This window comes from Parasteatoda tepidariorum, chromosome 3, assembly GCF_982258835.1.
Source record: "Parasteatoda tepidariorum strain Cologne lab strain chromosome 3, Ptep-v5.0, whole genome shotgun sequence".
Lineage (NCBI taxonomy): Eukaryota > Metazoa > Arthropoda > Arachnida > Araneae > Theridiidae > Parasteatoda > Parasteatoda tepidariorum.
Window position 1 is genome coordinate 17,983,222 of NC_141757.1, and position 21,109 is coordinate 18,004,330.

A 21,109-nucleotide genomic window follows, 5' to 3' on the forward strand; every position below is an offset into this window, starting at 1 on the left:
AATATGTAAAAATATAAATATGTGAAGTAAAATTTCCCGCTTGATGTTTTGTGATGTCTGAAAATTATATCGACCAGTAAATAAATATGTAAAAATATAAATATGTGAAGTAAAATTTCCCACTTGATGTTTTGTGATGCAGAAAAAATATATAGACTTGTAAATAAATATATAAAAATATAAATATGTGAAGTAAAATTTCCCACTTGATGTTTTGTGTTACCTGAAAAATATATCGACCTGTAAATAAATATGTCAAAATATAAATATGTGTAGTAAAATTTCCCACTTGATGTTTTGTGACGCCTTGAAAAATATATTGATTAGCTGTAGCTTAAGTTTTGTGAAGTCTATAAAAATATATCAACCTGCAAATGAATATGTAAGAAGTATATAAATAATGTTTAAGATTTATTTTTAAAATTTTCTGGCCTTACAAAGTATTAAGTCAAAACCTATTAAAGAAAGCTAAAATAAAAACAATCGAAGATGAAATTAAAAAACGAAGATGGAGCTGGCTCGGACATATCCTTAGAATGCCCAAAGAAAAAATTACATCTGTTGCGCTCACATGGGCTCCTGATGGTAAAAGAACGAGAGGAAGATCCAGACTTATCATCCAGCGCAAGTTTTTGGGCGAATTAAAAGAATGTAGAATATCTGGCTGGGAGGAAGCAAGATCTATTGCTAGAGCAGTGATTCTCAACCTTTTTATTGTTGCGGCACACTTTTAACGATTTCAAAATTTGACGGCACACAATGAAAAAAAATAGATTAAAAATTGTTTAATTACCTATTTTATTCTGTGTTAAATAGTTCGTGATAATAATTTTGAATGTGAAATAAAATAATATGTACTACAAAAGCACATTTATTAAGAGATAAATTATTCATTTCGACCAATTTTTTATTAGTTAGTAAAAGTTATTTATTTTTTGCTAGTTATTAATTGTTAGCTTGTTTTCTATAATTATTAACTGCTATTTCCTTGTGAACTCTTGTTAACTAGTTTTCTTGCTAATTATTAATTGTTAGCTTAATTTTTGTTAGTTATCCTTTGTTAATTTATTTATGATTAGCTCTTACAACATTTTTTAAAATTGTGCGTTATATACAATTTAAACATTTCCATCTTATCTTATGATTGTCAGAGACAATACAATTGCCGACAAAGATGTTCACGAGGTTAAAGCGTGGAAAAATTATAAAAAGTATATGTATATATATAAATTTTTCTTTCATTTAAACTTTACTCATAATAAAAAAAAGCATTATAATTTTTATTGTATCATTTCTAATATTTGGCGGCACATTTTAAGAATTTGGCGGCACACAAAAGTGCCGCGGCACAGTGGTTGAGAATCACTGTGCTAGAGACAGGAGGCGTTGGAGGGATATGCTAGAGGCCCTAAGTGCCCAAAGACACGTAGAGGATAAGTAAGTAAATAAGTATATAAATATGTGAAGTACGATTTTCCGCTTGATGTTTTGTGATGATCGAAAATATTTTAAATCTACGAAAAACGGATATCTGCTTAAAATTTTGTAAAGTCTAAAGACCAACTCTCAGTTTCATTAGAAAGTAATTCAGACAGAAGCTTTAAAAGAAATCGAAACTTTCCTTAGTATCGTAAAATTATCTGCAGTAGCTCCAAAAATAATTATCAAAAAACTTATTTCAGAGTTTTTTTTTTTTTTTAACAATTCTTATCACAACAAAATTTTTCTACCCTATACCTAAGATTAACATCTTTATTTATTACAAAATTTTTCTATCTGAAATTTGAAATTGAATTTTAAACCTTTACTTTCATTTCATTTTTAACGTATATAATTTCAATTAACTTTGTTTATAGTTTAAAAACAATAATCTGAATACAGAGTTTTCAGACGAAGTTTTTGATACAAATTTTATGCGACATTACGTTTTTTCGATACGAAAAAGATACAAAATGTGAAAAATCTTTCAATAAAAGAAATAGATCGTAAAGGAAAAAAAAAATGATAAACTTATTAAAAGTCACAAAAAAAAGCGAATTAAAAATTCAATTCTCGAAGACTCAATTAGAAATTAAAAATAAAATTATTAAATCATGAACAATTTTTCTCCTCTCCTAAAAAAAAAAGGGGAGATTTATTAATTAGCCTCTAAAAGTAGTAATGAATTTTGATTAGATTATTACAATGTCCGCTTACGCAATTAGCAAAAATAGAATAATAAACGGTACTTTTCTTTGCCACCCACCCCTCTATCTAACCGTAACCGTCTCTCTCTCTTTCTGTACGATAAAACTAAAACATCGCTTATCAGGATGATAATTTTTTAGCGGAGCCTGGGGCTCGCGCGAAATGCTTCGGTAATGAACCACTAAGTTGAGCTAAAAGTACGATAATGAGTACATCGGGCTGACTTAATCGGGGCGCCTTTTCCAAAAGATTTTTCTTTTTACATCCTCCTACACACAATAGGAAGACGAAGGAGCCCTTTCTTAACCCCCTTTCCCCGCCACTGCAAAGGAGAGATCAGAGATGGGGGGGAGGGCGAAGAGATGATAGCAATTTCAGTCTCTGTCAACACATAATGGATCGACCAGCGGGCGCTGGGAAGCCATTCGGGCCGCTGTTTTCTGACACATTAACAGAGGCAGAGATAGGGCCGCTGGGCGGGGCGGGGCCACGGGGAGAAAAGGGGCGGTGCACAATCACCGCAGTCCCCTTTCCCACACCTCGGCAGGGAAAAAGAGATTAAACTGCAATCGCTATGTGCCCTGCTCTCCTCTTCTTGTGACGCCGGAGCTGATCGCGGATTAATGCCGCCCATGGCCGGCGCCAAGACCGCCGCCGAGTCGAACAAATCGTTCTGCATCGAGGCCCTGCTGGCTCGGAGTTCACCCGTGACCGACGCCTCATGCGACCGCTGCCCTGTGGCCGCATCACCGAGGCCACCCGTTGGACTAGCCGGACTGCCACTGGCTGCCTTGCCTGTATTTTCACCTCATCCTCTGTATCAGTATCATCATCCGCATCATGGTCAGTTACATCCACCCTCTGCAGCTTTTCCTGTTATGACCAGCGCGTTTCACCAGCCACTGGCGGAACAAGCCGCGGCCGCCGCTGGACTTAAATCTGGACATTTTGAGTGGCTGGCACGCACGGGCATGTTTTATCCTAGGTCTGGTGAAGCGCCAGGTGAGTACTTATGTAAGTGCAGCCACTTTACTATCCATTCATTACTTAATTTAAAGTTATTTTATATAGCTTTATGTCGTTAATAGTTCATCTTTTACACTGCTAAACCATATTATCGTAATTGCAACTTTAATATGGTAATAATTCCTAATTTGAACCCTATTATCGTGCTTTTTGAACTTGATAGCGTGATATTATGGTTCATTTCAAAAGGAAACATGGTTCCGTATAACACATGGTTCGATTTTATTTATTAATTTTGTAACAAATTCGAACCAGGGTATGGTTCAAGATACCGATAGTATGGCTTAAAATTGAATTGATTTCTCTAAAATTCAAATATTTATTTTCGCTGTTGCTTAAAATGCTTAAAAAGTAAACAAAATAGAAAGCAATGCTGAAAAAGTAAACAGGAAGCGTTTCGGCACTTGTTTTAGTCAAAGTATATTTAAAAAAAGATTTTTTTTTTTTTTGTGAGCATAACTTTTAATTTATGTCAGGTTTCTTCCTACACGCGTTCTATTAAAATATGGATCGTTCTTTCCAAAAGTAAAAAATCTTCTTGTTAATGAATTTTAAAATGCCAAGTTTTTTCAGATTTATGTGAGGATAGACAAATTCAAGTTTTCATTTCATTCAGTGTTATCAATAGAATTTAAATACAATTTCTGGAGTTGTTTCCCTTTTATATTGAATGATGTGTTTAAATAAGTTATAGTTAATAAGACAATATATAAAATAATGGTAGGGAGTTGCATCATTTTTGCAATGAACAGCAAACAGATTTAGAAATTTAAATCTAGACTGTTTTTATAGTTTTTGTAAATGAACATTTTAGATGAAATGTAATGAAACTGAATTTTTAAATCTTCTCTTAAAACTGCACTTTTATAACAAACTATTTAGGGGTCGAAATGCTAAGCGAAGTTTTGACTATTCAAATGAGTATTGTTGTGTCACCCCTTTATTTTATGAACTCAGTGGAGTAAAGTTGTAAGATAACGACACTTAAAATAATCATAATAAATTTCATATTGTTCTTCATAACAACTTAATTTTTAAAAATTTTTTTGCAGAATTTTTATATTTTAACGAAATTAAAGAGAAACTAATTTATTATTTTTTAATAATTGAATAAAATATTTTTTTTCAAAAATTTACATTGGTATGTATGTTTTGAATTGTTCATATCTAAGAGATGGAAAGAAAATAATAAGTGCTATTGAAAATAATTAATTAAAAACGTTTCGAGTTATTTTATATGATATAACTAATTTTTAATTACTTTTTTAAGTATAGCGTTCAATTAATTATTTCTTATTAAATGCGTCAAATTTATTTAAAAATTTAAACCAAAATTAGTTTTGCAGTGAAATGCTATTTAAAGTAAACTTTCCCAACTATTCCTCTCAATCTCGCAACTAAAACGTATATTTGGTGACCAGAATGCTTGAAGAATTTTTCGGCCAGTCAAATAAATAGAAAATTAAATAATAAAATAATAAATAAATCGGAATGTAATTTCAAGTGTACCATATTATAAATATTCATTTTAAAGATATGAAAACTCAAAAAATAAAACGAAATGATGTAAAGTACAATTGAAGATGTTTAAAGCTAAATATCACCTTTGACTCTGATTGCGGCACCCTTTTTACATTGATCACACACGAGAGCATTAAAATATTTTTTTATGCCATAAAAATCTGTGATAGATCGTTTATAGACCATTCGAATTTATTTCATGATATTTTGGCTGAATTCGGAATTTGTTTGAGGCATTGCTTTAGATGATCAATAATATATTAACCAGAAACAATGATCAATAATATATTACAGAAATAAATTTTACAAATGAATAACATTGTTTTAGTAACGAATTAGATATTTAATTCAGATTACTATAAATCTTTTTATGACAATACTCATTTGGTTGAAATGAAAAAACTGCTAATAAGCATTTTAAAATACTTTATTAAATTCTTGTTTGATTTTCGGTGATATAAGTTAATAAGAAAAACGAAAGAATATATTAGATAGTTAGTTATTTTCTTTGCCAAAAAAAACTTATTTCACACGGTTATATGCAATCTTTGGAAAAATTTCTTTTTAAAATATCAAAAGTTTGATATTTATTTACTTACATAAATAAGTAAAAAGTTAATTGCTTACTTTAAAAGTTTCAGTTGAATGATATGAATTATTCATATGAGTGGCAAAAATAGAGTCATAGTGAAATATTATAAGTATTAAGTACTGTTTCCAATGTATATATATACAGTGATTTTGTAGAGCAGAAAAAATACAACTGGCATATTTTATTGCAAATTGAAAAAGTAAAAAACTAAACAAAAATGATTCTGATTTATAAAATAGGAAACGTCTCCTGAGTTTGATTTGCAATAATTTAAAAGAGGAAAAAGTTGAAGCCATACTCTAAAATTATTTAATATGCATAGTTAAAAAACACAAGTAAAGCGATGTGTGTTTGTAATGAACAACACTAGTTATTCATATACAAGTAATGAAACTAAGTTAGAAACTGTGGTGCAAGATTAACTGCATTAAGGTACCAATAATATGGCTAATTCAGTGACCTGGAAAAGCTGAAAATTTATCAAGGTGATTAGTGCAATATTAATGTACATTTTTCTTTTGTTTATAAAATTATTAAATAATTAATATTTGATTTAGTCACAGATTTTTTTTTCGTTGTGAAACTTCAAACTTTTTTTATTAACGATATTTTTTATGTAACAACACAATGATTACATTCGTTTAAAAAATCATAGATCTTGGAAATGCAATTATTTCTATCTATTTTACGTACACAAATATCACGCAACGTCAAACGTTATGTAAACCGTGTCTTTTTACTGGAAAAAAATTAACTTGAACATTTTAATTTACACATAATATTTTATTTTCGAAACAGTTCATTAATAATGTTTTATATTAAATTTGGTTATTACAAATGCAATTTGTTACAAATTACACAAAAAAAAAGTAGAGCATATTTATATAAATTATTTATGTAAATTATTTATATAATTATTAATCTTAAAATTATGATATATTTAGCTAAATGTGAATAAAATATATTTAGATAAATGTGAAAGATTGTTTCATCATAAAATTTACCAAAAAGAAAAAAAAAGAATCAATTTTTAAGTAAATACTGTAATTTAATTTTAAAAAATGCAAATAGAATAGAAATAACTTGATTACAAAAATTAATTACAACTATTGCTACACAATTTAATTATTACTTCCTCTCTCAATCTTGTTTTCATTCTCAATATATGTTTTAAACTTATCTGATTTACTTCAACTTACTTCTTCAACAACAGTACTTCAACTTGCATACCTTAATTTATTCAGTAAAATTTTGTTTCTTAGGGTGGGTAATAAAAATTAAAAAAGAGATAAAAAGAGCAGAAAATAATTTGTGAATTTTTTGAATTTTACAAATAAAGTCACTAATAAAACTAAGAATTATCTTTCGCATAATGTATACATGCATTTTATTACGTAATTCCCTTAAAATATATTTAAGTCATATAATTAACATGCCTTTAGAGTCATATAATTAAACTAAAAATGAGCATAATTTTTTTTTTATTTGGAATTGAAAATGACCATACATACAAATAGACTACTATTTTCAGCCTTGTTTTCTCCGTGAAAATAATAGTATTATTTTGCTTTACTAATTTCGTACCTAATTAATAGATAATTTAATTGTTTATTTTAATTTTTGTCGACCTTAAAATTCCTGCTTTTGAAGAATTATTCACAATACAAGTTTGCGTAGCTTAAATAAATAATTAATATTTGAACGTCAAGCGATAATTTTAAAGAATTTGTTTAAGTACAAATAAGGAAAAAAAATGATCCCAGATTAATTTTGCTTTTTTCTAAATCAACAAATTAAAATTATGGACAACATTTAAATTCAAGCATGAATTATAATTAAATATAATCAAAATTATCTAATCAAAAAGTGAGCATTCAAATAAGACCGTTTTAAATGAAAAATGTTTCTGTCAATGCGTTTTTCCTGCAACGGTACATTTCAGGCAGAGAAAGTAGTTACAGTTTTCACGGCGTTCGTCTAGTTCTCCAACTACTGTTGAGTCTTATGGGAAAATAAGAAATTATGATGGTAATAGTTTATTAAGTTGGGTTTTTTAAATTGTTCTGTACATGGCAAAAGTGTTTAACTCTAATGTGTTTTTCAACTTTGTTGAACTAATCGTTTTTTTGATGTTTAAAGTTATAGTAAAGATAAAATAAAAACATTTTTTAATTTTTTTTTTCCAATTTTTTTTCGTAAGAGCAAGAAGTTCCTATATTTGTAGTTGTATTGCCAAAATTTATTTTTATTTTCTTTTTTTTTCTTTGCAAACGTAACATTTCTTTGTTGCGTTATTGATCTCAGCAAGATTTGCTAGTACCAGTAAAAATAAAAAAAAAAAAGATTGTATTGACCAGCACTGTATCTTGAGGGATTATAATAGCATGTATTAGTAATACTTGCATTAGTATTTGTATCAGTATTAGTAATTTACTTGTTGCAAAAATGATAAAACAAGAAATAACTATTATTTCCATTTTCTCTTTAATTCCATATTAGGCGAAATAAAATTTCAATAACAATTAATATTTAAGGGCAATGAATATTAGCAATTATTTTCATTGTAATTGTTATTACACATAGGAATTATTGTTATTAATATTTTTATTTAGCAAAAAAATAATTAAACTACTTTGGATAAATATTGAGGCACTTGGTTTTAAAATGCATTTATTATTAATACATCATTAAAATTCACATTAACTAAGAAAATTTGACACCTGAATTTGGATACCTATGATTTTTGAAAAAAATTAGGTTAATGATATTTTTAAGACACTTGTTATTATTAAGACATTTTATTTTAAAAACAGTCATTTAAGCATTAAATTAATAAGTTCTCTGGATAGAATTGATTTTTGATTCGAATCAATTTTATCTCAATTATGAATCAATGATAATTTTAGTTTAAAACAAATGAGCCTTATTATGAGGTTAAAGTGTATTTCTTTTAAATAATTAATGAGTAAACAAAATTATAAAAATTTTTTTACTTATTTCCTTACTTATATTTTTAAAAATATGCCTTCTTGATATTTTTTCCTTGTAGGAAGTTCATGAATTCTTTTTTTTTTTGGGGGGGGGGGAGGGGGAACATAGTTTTACTAAACTGATTTTGATTAGATGTTTTAAAGTGGAACATTTTAATTAAAAGTAGTAAAATTGTAATTAGTTTTAAAATTGGCTATGTTTATTTCTTGATGTACTCACATGTATTCATTAAATAATTTAACAAAACGCAAGGAAGGCAATAATAAAACATAGGATTAATAGTCTTACAATAAAACATAAAAGAAAATTTACGGGATTATATCCTTTATCATAAAACATATAAAAGAAAAATGATAAAATATTGGATTATAATCCCCCTGCCATAAAACATTGGAAAAACACATATAAAATTTAGTAATAACATCTTTATTATAAGGGCAATTTTCGCTTAATTCTAAGTCATTTGTGTTTCCTTAGTTGCAAAACCGGGTCTTTTTCAAGCAGATTTTCTGCAACACACCTTTATATTATTTATATATATATATATATATATATATATATATATATATATATATATATATATATATATATATATATATATATATATATATATATATATATATATATATATATATATATATATATATATATATATATATATATATATATATATATATATATATATATATATATATATATATATATATATATATCTGTGTGTGTGTGTGTGTGTGTGTGTGTGTGTATGTAAACGCATAGAAGAATTATAAAATTAAATAAAATAGAAAAAAAAATTTAATGAGGAAACGTAAAATTTTCAGATGATAAAGGCAAAATTCCTATGATAGTTTTCCTATGATAAAAATTACTCTTTAATATCTATATTTTAGTAAGTGAAACGTATTTTTAATTTTTGAATTATATATTTTTCTTTTTTTGGTCAAATTATATAAAAATTATAGTGTTTGTTACCGTAATTGTAATAGTATCTGCATATCAAAGTAAATTTTTAAAAGCATAATTTGTAAATAATATCAGATTTACCATGCGTCTTACCAAATTTGTAACCAGGTAGACGTGATATTTTTAAGAACATGAATTCATAAACCTAAATAAAATTAACTCTCTTTGAATAAAAATCTAATAAGCTATATATTAGGATAAGCTATATACACAGGATTGTTTAACTAGTCTAGATAGAAGAACAAGTTTGTTCAAATTAATACAAAAAAGGGTGATGAGAAATAGAAGTGAGTGGGTTTGGCAGAAACTCCAGGGGTTAATAGATTTAATTAAAATATATTTCAATACACAGAGAAAGGGTAGAAAGATCATAACTAAATTTGTAGGATTTTTCAGAATATATAGTGATTCCTAGAAATCAAGTTCGGCAGATGAAGAGTAGTGTTGAATAATTTTAGTAGAAAAAACTCAAACCTATGATTAGAATTAATAAGGAATAGAATTATAATAATTGGAATTATAATAATTATAACAATCGGAATTATAATAATTATAATAATCGGAATTATAGTAATTATATTAATTAAAATACTTGGAATTATAATAATTTTTGTAATTGGAATTATAATTATTATAATATATTTATAATAATTATTCTTACAATAATTATTCTTACAATATTTATAATTACAATAATTAGAATTATAATAATTAGAATTATAATAATTATAATATAACTAGAATTATAATAATTATAATAACTAGAATTATAGTAATTAGAATTATAATAATTATAATAACTAGAATTATTAATAATTGTAATAATTAGAATTATAATAATTATAATAATTAGAATTATAATAATTAGAATTATAATAATTAGAATTATAATAATACTAAGTAAGGCAGTGCAAGATCGTTTAATATCCTGGTTTTTGATGTATCTTTTATGTTCTTAGAATTTTAAAGGAGCGTTTAGTTTGCTCAATAGGCGATAGACCACACTTTCCTCCTCATCATATTTTATCCCATCCCCTTAACCAAAAGATGGTGGCCTTAAGAATATTTGTTTACCGCGATTCTAAAATTTCTTCTCATTATAATCTCCGTCTCATAATCTTTCATTCCATCTCCCTAACCAAACGATAGGTGCTTTACGAACACTTGTTTACCGTGCTTTTAAAATTTGTTCTAATAGTTATATCACCAATGAAGAGTTTATATACCTTAAAGCTTACACTGTTGACAGTAAATTTCCTTTTAATATTATTGATACCATTTATAGAAAATTAATGATGCAATCCAACAAAACTTTTAATTCTAACTTTAATAATTTGATTGTTTTAACTCATTATTCCAAAATCAGTCCACAAATAGTTAAGATTTTCACTGAATTTGAGTTAGAAGTCGTATTTACTTCTGTGAGCAAACTAAATTTCCCGCAAACTTAACGACCCTCTTGCTGATATTAGTAGCTGGGGCGTTTACGAAATTTCTTGTCAGTGTGGTCTATCGTATGTTGGAAAAACTAAACGTACAGTTCGACTTAAGTATCATCTTAAAGTATCAACTTAAAGTAATCGACTTAAAGTATATGAAAGATACTTCGAAATTTTGGATATTAAACTCCATCGCCCTACATATTTGAGTTTCGAATCATAGTTCCTTCTGCTAAAATCATTCAGCACTGCTCTTCATTTACCGAACTTGTTTTCTGGGAATTACTCCATATTTTGAAAAATTTTAATAATTTAGTTAATTATCTTTCTAGTATACCACCCTTTCCCAATGTATAGAAATCTATTAACTCCCCCACACACGCTTCCTATCTTCTATTTTTTTCATGCTTATTCCTCTGTCCTGATTGGTTAAACCACTTAGCACGTGTTTATTTCTTTACTTTTTTTAATGTCATTTGGTTTTTAGACACTGTGGAAAGTTCTTGTCCAGAGGACCGAAACTATAGTATATCCATTTCTGTACTTGATTTGTGCAGAAATGGAAGTTGTTTTTTTTTCACTTCAGACATAAAGTTAATCCAATATTATGTAGCATAAATTAAACAATGGTTAGACTTTGGATTAATTCTTTGGTAATTAAAATTTAAATAAAGGTTTGATAAATTATGTTATAACAAAAATTAGAAAAACTCCACAACTGATAATGGGGTTTTAACTAAAAGAGTTTAATTTTTTTTATTTGAAAAAAGTTTAATCTATAATATGTGTTCAAAATAATTTCCATTTACGAAATATGATTTAAGAAATGGGTAAATTTAGTTGTCGTTATCGTATTTTGATACATCATATGTGTTCAAAATAATTTCCATTTACGAAATATGATTTAAGAAATGGGTAAATTTAGTTGTCGTTATCGTATTTTGATGCATCATATGTGTTCGAAATAATTTCCATTTACTAAATATGATTTAAGAAATGGGAAATTCAGTTGTCGTTATCGTATTTTCAATATATTTTAATTTTCAACTAAGATTTTTTTGCTGCTTTGTATTAATATTTTGTTCAAGGTATGGAAGCTACGTCACTAATAATTTTTTTCCATTATGACCATGTTTATAGAATTTTCTACTCTTTAAAACAGTTTTTCATAAGTACTGTTCCATAAAACAATGCTTTATTGGGAACATTTTTCTACTTTACGGCGTTTTTTGACTCTACAGTCATTCAAAATAATTTTCCTTTTTAAGAAATATGATATTATATGGCTGTTAGATTAAGTTTTATCTATATTCAGTCAACTCCAAACATGATAATTATGAAAAACCACAGTTTTGTGAAAATAAAAAACGTTCGTGAATTGAACTTTTAATAATGGAAAAGTTATTTAAACGTTGCATTATGCAAATTTCAAAACTGTTTATTGATTTTTAATGATTTTCAATGAGGAGGTATAAAATTAAACCTTTTCTGCAATTTTAAAGCATTCTATTAAGAGAATTTTAAATTTTTCTTATTGAAATAGGTCCGAAAAATATTTTTATTATGAAAGTACTTTTAATATGCTCGATATAAAAGCATTATCTTTAGGACACGGTAATTATACTTTAATCTTAGAATAGCAATTATGTACTGCATTTAATTTTTCTCATTATCGTGTCAAACAATCGCTTTAATTGTGTCAATAAATTTTCAAAAATGAAACAAATACATGTCTTTAAAACGTAATGGGTATCTTTATGATGAAATCGAATTTTTAAATGATTATGATGATTTATTTTGAAATCGCTATTACGGAAAAGATAGAAATTTAAAAGCTCAATTTGCCAATAATTCAATCTTTCGAGCTTTGTAATATGCAACCTATTATTATATGTAATTATATATAATTTCCATGTAATCAAATGAAAATTGGACTTTGATTCGGAATAATTACTTTAATTCCTTAAACGAGTAATTTGTAAAAATGAAACTTATCAGCTTATTAGAAACGCTAGATCACTTGTTTATTAAAAGCAAAAAACACTTGAGCTTAGTAATCATTTGGTGGATAATATATTTGGGTTAATATTTGTTAAAACTAAGTTCAAATCATAGCAAGCAAAATTGCTAATTTTATACAATAATTGCGATTTATCTTTCATTCGATTAGCAACAAAATTATCATTCGTAAAATTGATTTTTACTATACGTTCTATAAACAAAATGATTTTAAATGAAACCTGATAAGATAATGGAATTTACTCATTTTTGCTTATAATTTCGCTCACCGAATGGTTCTCATAAATGAAAAATAGCTCAATTCAATTAAGAGACTAAAATTGCTTAGTATGTGATATTTGATGAATATTAATTTATATTTAAGCGTAAAATTGATTTGAAAAGCTAAATTTGAGTGATAATCGTGAAAAATATTTGATACGAAAAAACAAGTTTGTATTGATAATTAATTACGAAATTGATTCTTTGATTACTTCTTAAATAAAAAATAAAATTGTTATTAGTAAAATTCATTATTATTATAGAATTCTCTTTTAAAATATTTCATAGATTCAAAGAAATTTCTTTTTTAAATAATTTTATTACATTTACATGTTTCTTAAATTATTTATCTACAATTCTTACATGGCATATACGCATGGTGTTTCGTTAAAACCACCCATAATTTATTAAATGCTGCCTAAAAAATGTTCCAAAATATTAAAATAATGCCTTATTTAGTTGATGAAGTTATTCAAATTAAAATCCGTGTATATATATATATATATATATATATATATATATATATATATATATATATATATATATATATATATATATATATATATATATATATATATATATATATATATATATATATATATATATATATATATATATATATATATATATATATATATATATATATATATATATATATATATGGGCAGCCTCCAGAATTGTTTGAAAATGTAAAAAATATCAGAAAATAATCTTGAACATCGAAAATTTTGATGCCCTTATAAGTATAAACAAAAAATTAAAATTTTTGAGTTTTCCATATTTACCCTTTATTTTTCATCAAAAATTATTAGTATCATAAAAATAATTGAAAAATTTTAATATTAAGTTAAATTGCTATAAGATGTATAAAAAGGCCTACTTTAATTATTTTCAGTCAAAAAATATCTTCAATTAGTAAAACATAGGAAAAAAACTAATTTCTGATATGTTAAATTCAATTAATTAATCCTGAGGTTACGGTTTGACAGGGTTACGGTCTGGACAACCTAGGGAATAGATCGAAAACTTTACTCAGATACAACGCAATGCGATGCACACAACACAGAAAATAAATTAGGCAATGACAAACATGTGATCAAAATTTCGATTGATTTTAGCATTTACTTTTTAGATCTGCGTCTGGTAATGGTCTTGACATCGTTACTGTTACCTCACCGAATGACAGTTTGTGATAAATTCGATTAATTTATAATTACTGCAAATAAAAATATTTATCTATAATAATGATACAAGTTTGTTCTACTTAAAATAGGCTTTTGGAAAATCACTAACATAAAACTCGCAGAATTGGATTGTATACCGTTTTTTTTTTTTTTTTCAAATTTCGCTGGTTACGGTTTGACGTGCCAAAATTTGGCGACAAACTTTCAGTGTTTGCAAACGTCAATATTCACGAAAAATATCATTCAAGAAAATATGATAGTACAGCTGAGATACTAAATTATGTTTTTAGTGATTTTCAGTTTCTTTTAAACAGAATACATATTGAAAAAAAAAAAAAAACGTTAAACACTCTAAGCGACACTCATGAAAAGTTGTCAAATGTAGGATTGAAGTAAGAAATGAAAGCCAAAAGCAAGTTACTCGCAATCAAAACTGTTCGTATCGTAAAGTTAGTAATGCATAGTTAGTCCTGTAATTTTATTAGAATTAATTTTCGCTCCTTATGTTATAGATATATTTATAAGAAAAGTTTGAAGACATATAGGTTAATAATTCCTGAGATTCGCCCATAAATATATTAAATTTTAGAGGTTTGAGCGAGCGACAATAAATTACGAAAAGAAAAGAATGTTTTTGGACACATTATGTCAAAAGATACAGCCATAAGCTTGTAACTCATGTTAATTACGTTGATTATCACATGAAATGACAGCACAAAACTTCGTAAACCTAGCTTAAATATTCCTGGAGATATAGAAATGTTTAGAAAAAACAAATTATTTTAACCTGCGGTTACTTACTACAGCTGCAGAAATATTCAATAAAGTTAAACAAATTTTAAAATGATTTTTAATTATTAATAAAAATGTCATTTCAAAATTTGGAAAAAATTCGTTTAAAAATTTCTCAAGATATGAGTATTTAAAGTAATCCTTTTATACTGAGCATGCGCGGACAACATTTAAATTTTTTTTCTTCATAATTTTGTTTAGAATCGTATTTGGAAACTTATGAAAAAAGTCTGATTTGAATGTCTTGAAAATGTAAAAAGTTTCTACAAAATTTTGTAAGTATGTTTCGTAACTTTTTATTGAAAGCTCTAAATGATAAGGGATTTTCCACAAATTGAATTTTGTACCATAAAGCAAAATTTCATGACAAATATCCTTTGAGGATGGTATTAGAAAATAATATATGCGAAATAAAACCTAATTTAATTGGGTGTGGTCCTATATAATGGCGATAATGGCGCCTTTAATAAATCTTGTTTAATAATAAAAAATTAAATTTGTGGAATATAATTATACAAAAAAAAACAAAAAAAAAAAAAAATGGAGCTCTTATGACGATGCATATCACTACACCATGGCCTAAAAATAGACAGCGGGAACCTTTTCAAAAAATTTCACAGCTCTTATTTTTCAAATCTAAATTAATCTCCTGAACTCCTGTGACAATGGATCACTGGAAACTTTTACAAAAATTGACATCTTATTAAGAGAAAAAACTCCTAGGCTTTTATGACACTGTATATGACTTCATCGTGACCCACAAAAGGGCATTGGTAAACTTTTTAAAAAACTTTTGAGTTCTAATCTTTAAGAAAAAACTCCTAACCCCTTATGACAATTCTGACAATTCCTAAGCCCTTATGACAATTTCTGTCGTAACCTACAAATAGGAATAGAAAACCTTTTCCAAAAAACTCCTGAGTTCTAATCTTTACGAAAAAACTCTTGTATTCATGGCAATGCCCATGACTTCATAAATTTTTACTACAAATAAGCATTGAGAATTTTTGCAAAAACTTCATGAACTCTGACGATAGTGTTAATATGTAAAGATCACGAGGAATCTGTTTACAAATGAGAATGTTATTTAAACCTTTAAAAATTGATTCAAATAATTGCATAGTTAACTTCTTTCATGCATCAAATGCATTGAAGTACCATCATACCTTAAGTGTTAAAAACTTTATTAAATATTTTAATTTAAACAGATGAAATTATTTGAAACTTTTCATAGGGAAAACGTACTGTTAATAAACTAACTTAGGATATTAAAACGGCAAACATTATAGAAAAGTAATTTCCGAAATTAGAAGAAAAAAAAATACACATGTATCTTCTCAGTTGCATTAAGAATTAAATAAAGTAATTTATATCTTCTTAGAAATTTTATCTTTTAACTAGTTTGAAAAAAAAAAGAGGAGTAAAATTCATTATGTTTGTCTTCTTCATCATTAAAATTTCAACAAATTGTAGCAAAAACATCCTTTAGATAATAAGAAAAGGCATTGTTATTTTAGTACCGATTATCAATATTATTCGATGTTTATTTGAATCATGTTTTCGAATATTCGATAGTTATTTCAATCGTTTTTCGTCCAGATATTTCGAACACTGCCATTAAATATGCACATTATATGGTTATTAAAAGTAATGTTTTTGAAAAAACAAATTTACAAATATACATAACGATAGCTCATTATGAAACCTAAACCCAGAATGAAAAAAATAGCTCATTATCAAACCTAAACCAAATGAGAAATCGCTTTTAGAACAATTATTTATTTGGAAGATGCAGTTTTTTCTTCGAAGCATAATCATTTAAGATAAGTGATTCAGAAGTACACACCCACTTTATCAATTTAGAATGCTTTGGCAAAACCCTTCTTTTCTTAAAAAGAGAGTATTTTAAAATAAATGTATTCGCCTTTGACGCATTAAAATTCATCATTCATGAGGATCTTAAAAACCATTAGAGGAAAAAGAACAAAATGGCTAAAAAAGAATAACATCTACTTATTTTTTTATAATCGGAAAAACGACGACTTTTTTGGCAAGAGGCCTTGTTTTCGTTGAACTCCTGGATGGAAGTAATTTTTTTTTAAATGAAAAAATAAAATAAATTCTAAATAACTTTTCAAAATGGAAGTTGGCAACAGAGAGAACAGGGGAAAAAACCATCGATCAGAAGAATAAAAAAGACCAAATCAGAACCAAGGTTTGAACACAAATGTAACCTGTCTGCTTGTTGGTTGTTTCTAACATTGACCTGCATAGGCGATCAGATTCGATCGAATTTCTTTAGGCTCTTGTTAGATTTTTTCTTCTGTTCTCTTTATATTTTCTTCATTTCAGTTCTTAAGCTATTTTTTGTCGTTAAATATTATTCTTTTAGCAATCCGATTACTTTTACTTGATTTACTGATTTCGAGTTTTTTTCCTCTTTTGTTTTTATAAAGAAATTGAGATCTTTTTAACTTCATCGAAAAAATATTTTCGCTTAATTTATCGCATGGTAATCAGTCAATTAATTTTATTTTAAAAGTATATTTTTTTCGTTCAAAAATAAAAGCAAGTCATTCGGTATAATTGATTACTAAATGTTTCTATCTTCAGTTGTTTTTGTGAAAGTTTTGGAAGTCATTTATTTTATTGTTGGTTTATTTATATCAATCATCCAACGGTTTTGAAATTGGATAAACTTCGGATAATTTTTTGCAAATATACACCCTTTTCCAATACTGTTAATTATGGAGCGAGTTGAATCATAATGTTATACCTCCGAGGGTTCTGAAATTGAATAAAATTCGGATATTTTTTTAACAAATATACACCATTTTCCAACACTTTTAATTTTCATCCAACGGTTTGAAATTGGACAAAATCCAGATAATTTTTTGCAAATATGCAACATTTTCAAATACTGTTAATTATGGAGCGAGTTGAATCATAATGTTATACCTCCGAGGGCTTTGAAATTGGACAAAATTTGGATAATTTTCTGCAAATATACACCCTTTTCAAACACTGTTAATTATCGAGCGAGTTGAATCATAATGTCATACGAATAGGGCTCGAAGTTAAGCTACATTTTCTTGCTAATAGAGCCTGATTAAACAATGATATGGTTGAATTTTAATTAAAAATATTTAATTTAATGCTTTCCCCTACACTTTTCGAAGCTATAAAATGTATGGAATTATTACATTCAAATTTGCTGCAGCTTCACTAAGGTGCTAGGTTGAGCTACATAATCTTTTTATTGAAACCTGATTGAACGATATTCCGGTTCAATTTGAAGAAAAACATGGTTCAGATTAACATTTCCTAATTTTGTTGGGGCTTGTAGGAAGAATCATAACACCATCCAAATTTACTGCGACTTTTATAAGGTTGTGCTATATTATCTTGCTAATTGAATCAGGTAACATAATATTATGGTTCAATTTGAAGAAAAACATTTTTCAATTTAATACTTTTCCCTTCACTGTTAGACATTATAGGATGTGTTGAACTGTTACATTCAAACTTGCTACAACTTTTATAAGATGCTAAATTGAGCTACATTATCTTGCTAACTGATCCTAACTACACGATACTATTGTATCAATTTAAAGAAAAAACATTTTTCAAATTAATACTTTTCCCTACTCAGTTAGAAGTTGTGGGTCGTGTTAAATTATAACGTTATTCAAATTTTCAGCAATTTTAATAAGGTGCCAAGATGAGTTACATTATCTTCATAATTGAATCTAATAAAAATATACTACGATTCAATTTGAGAAAGAAAAAAACTTGATTCAAATAAATATTTTTTCCTACACTGTTAGAAGTTATGGGACATGTTTAATTATAATATCATTCAAATCTGCTGCAGCTTTAATAAGGTGCCAAGTTGAGCTACATTATCTTGCTAATTAAACGATACTACTGTTTAATTTTAGGAAAAAATAATACAAATTAATACTTTTACCGATGCTGTTGGAAGTTATGGGAAGTGCGGAATCAATACATTCATTCAAATTTAATTAAGGTGCCAAGTTGAGCTACATATTATTTTCATAATTGAATCTAATTAATACTATGGCTTAATTTGAGAAAAAATCGAATCAAATTAATATTTTCCCCTACACTGTTAGAAGTTATGGGACGTGTTAAATCATAATAACATTCAAATTTGCTGCAGCTTTCATAAGGTGTCAAGTTGAGCTACATTATCATCTTGCTAATTAAACTTAATTTAATGATACTATGGTTTAATTTTAGGAAAAATAATACAAATTTTATACATAAACTTATAATACATAATCCGTACTTTTACATATTACATAATATAATACATAAAAATAATACATAAATTTTATTTCCTACTGTCTTAGCATAGTTTTAAAGCTAATTTTCCTCTATCCAATAATGTCACTTACACTCATAGAATCAATTCTCTTCAAATTGTTTTTAAATAATTTAAGCAATATTTCAAGAATTGAAAACTTATTCAGATGTTTAATTCGTCAAATTTCATTAATGTTTTTCTGGAACGTTGCAGATTTTCATTTCTCCAGAGTGGATGATGATGCCTTTATTTTTAGAAGATGCTTCTTTATTATTCAAATAAAGATCCGTCAAAGGTGTGTCAAGCTTATCCTGACACCCACATTAAAATTTTCAATCGATGAAGTCATATCGATTCCATTTTCTTATCTGACACCTTCGCAATTATTGTCTCGTTGATGCAGATTTCGAATGAAAGTAGCACTTGAAAATCGTGTACTATTATCGTCTGCAGAAATACTCTTATTTGATTTTGCTATTGTTATTTTTTTTTCTTTTATCAGCACAACGGTTTATAGGATGTGGGTGTGAATTCTTTGAAGAATTGATTGTTAAGCTGATAAAAATTTATGAATGAAAATACCTTTTTGATTACTGTAAGTTAGTATTGAGGGAAAATTGGGATCCTGTTCTTGGCAACAAAGCAAATATTATTTTAAGAACAATACAAAGTACGTCTATGTGTTCAATTCCGAAATTAAAACCGAACTTTTGAAGCAATTTGATAATATTTGGGGAACAAATTTTTTGCTTTTATGCAAATATTTGATCTTGCGTAATTAGAGTGGTTGATCTCAAATCTGAAATTAGTTTTGCTCCTAAAGCTACAGAATTTTTTAAAATGATATTTTCAGTCAATTTTTTGTCAAAATACACAAGTTTAAAAATGTCATATAGAATAGGGATCACATAAATATTGCGACAAACTTTTAGAGGAGTTAGGGTATTTTGCCAGGATTAAAGCTGCGTAAGAATCCATGCCCAGAAATGTCGTCGTACGCTGCTAGGGGAGCTTCCCTTTTATGACTTGATCACACTCAGATTCAGTTTATAGAATGGAAGCCCTCCTAGCGGCATATGACGACATTTCCGAGCATGGATTCCTATGCAATTTCAAACCTGATGATGTATACCAACTCCTTTAGAAGTTTGTTGCAACATTTACGCATCCTCTTGTCCTATATAATGTTTCTAAATTTGTACATTTCAGCAAAAAATCAACTAAAAATGTCTTTTTTTCCTAAAAAAAAAAGAAAAGGGAACTGTAATTATAAGAGAAAAACTTCTTATAGATCTGAAATTAGTGATACGAAAGTATTTAAGAGCTGTTAGAAAATCTCATGCAACAGGAAGTAAAAAAAAAAATTATTCCTCAGTGTTAATGTTTCCTATTTTTCTGATAATGAAACATTTATTGAAATATTTCAAATTGTTTTGTCGTGATTGATGGAGTTTAAGGGCTTGAAATGGTTTTGATGGGTAAAGGAGAGCATACTTTTTCAAATATCTCTTTAATATGCATGTTTTAAGGGTAAGAAAGAACAAAATTTGATAAAATGTTCAACTCATTTTGAAAATTTAATGGTTGAAACTGATTTTCAGAGACTTCTTAGAAAGAGGCATTTTTAAGATGGGCACGATTTTTTAAATACTAATGCAACTAACTTTTTGAAATTTTTCCCACTATTTTTTATTATAATTGTCTAAATACTCAACAATGGGTTTAAAAATCAGTTAAAATTAGAAGTTTTGAAAAAGCTGTTAGTGGAAAAAAAATACGATTTTCGGTACATTTTAAATCATAA

The 21,109-nt window shown here is 27.0% G+C and overlaps 1 protein-coding gene across 2 annotated transcripts in view; it reads left to right on the forward strand.

The window, feature by feature from the left end:
• Positions 1 to 2,371: 2,371 nt before the first annotated feature.
• The window catches only part of LOC107445444 (uncharacterized), a 67,595-nt gene continuing 48,857 nt past the window's right edge, over positions 2,372 to 21,109 (forward strand). Inside the window, exon 1 of one of the 2 annotated variants that reach the window (XM_016059834.4) lies at positions 2,372 to 3,189. In XM_016059834.4, the coding sequence (XP_015915320.3) occupies positions 2,811 to 3,189 (379 nt within the window). In that variant the 5' untranslated portion in view covers positions 2,372 to 2,810. Of the gene's footprint in view, positions 3,202 to 21,109 lie in introns of both variants that reach the window. The other variant, XM_016059833.4, reaches the window with a different exon arrangement.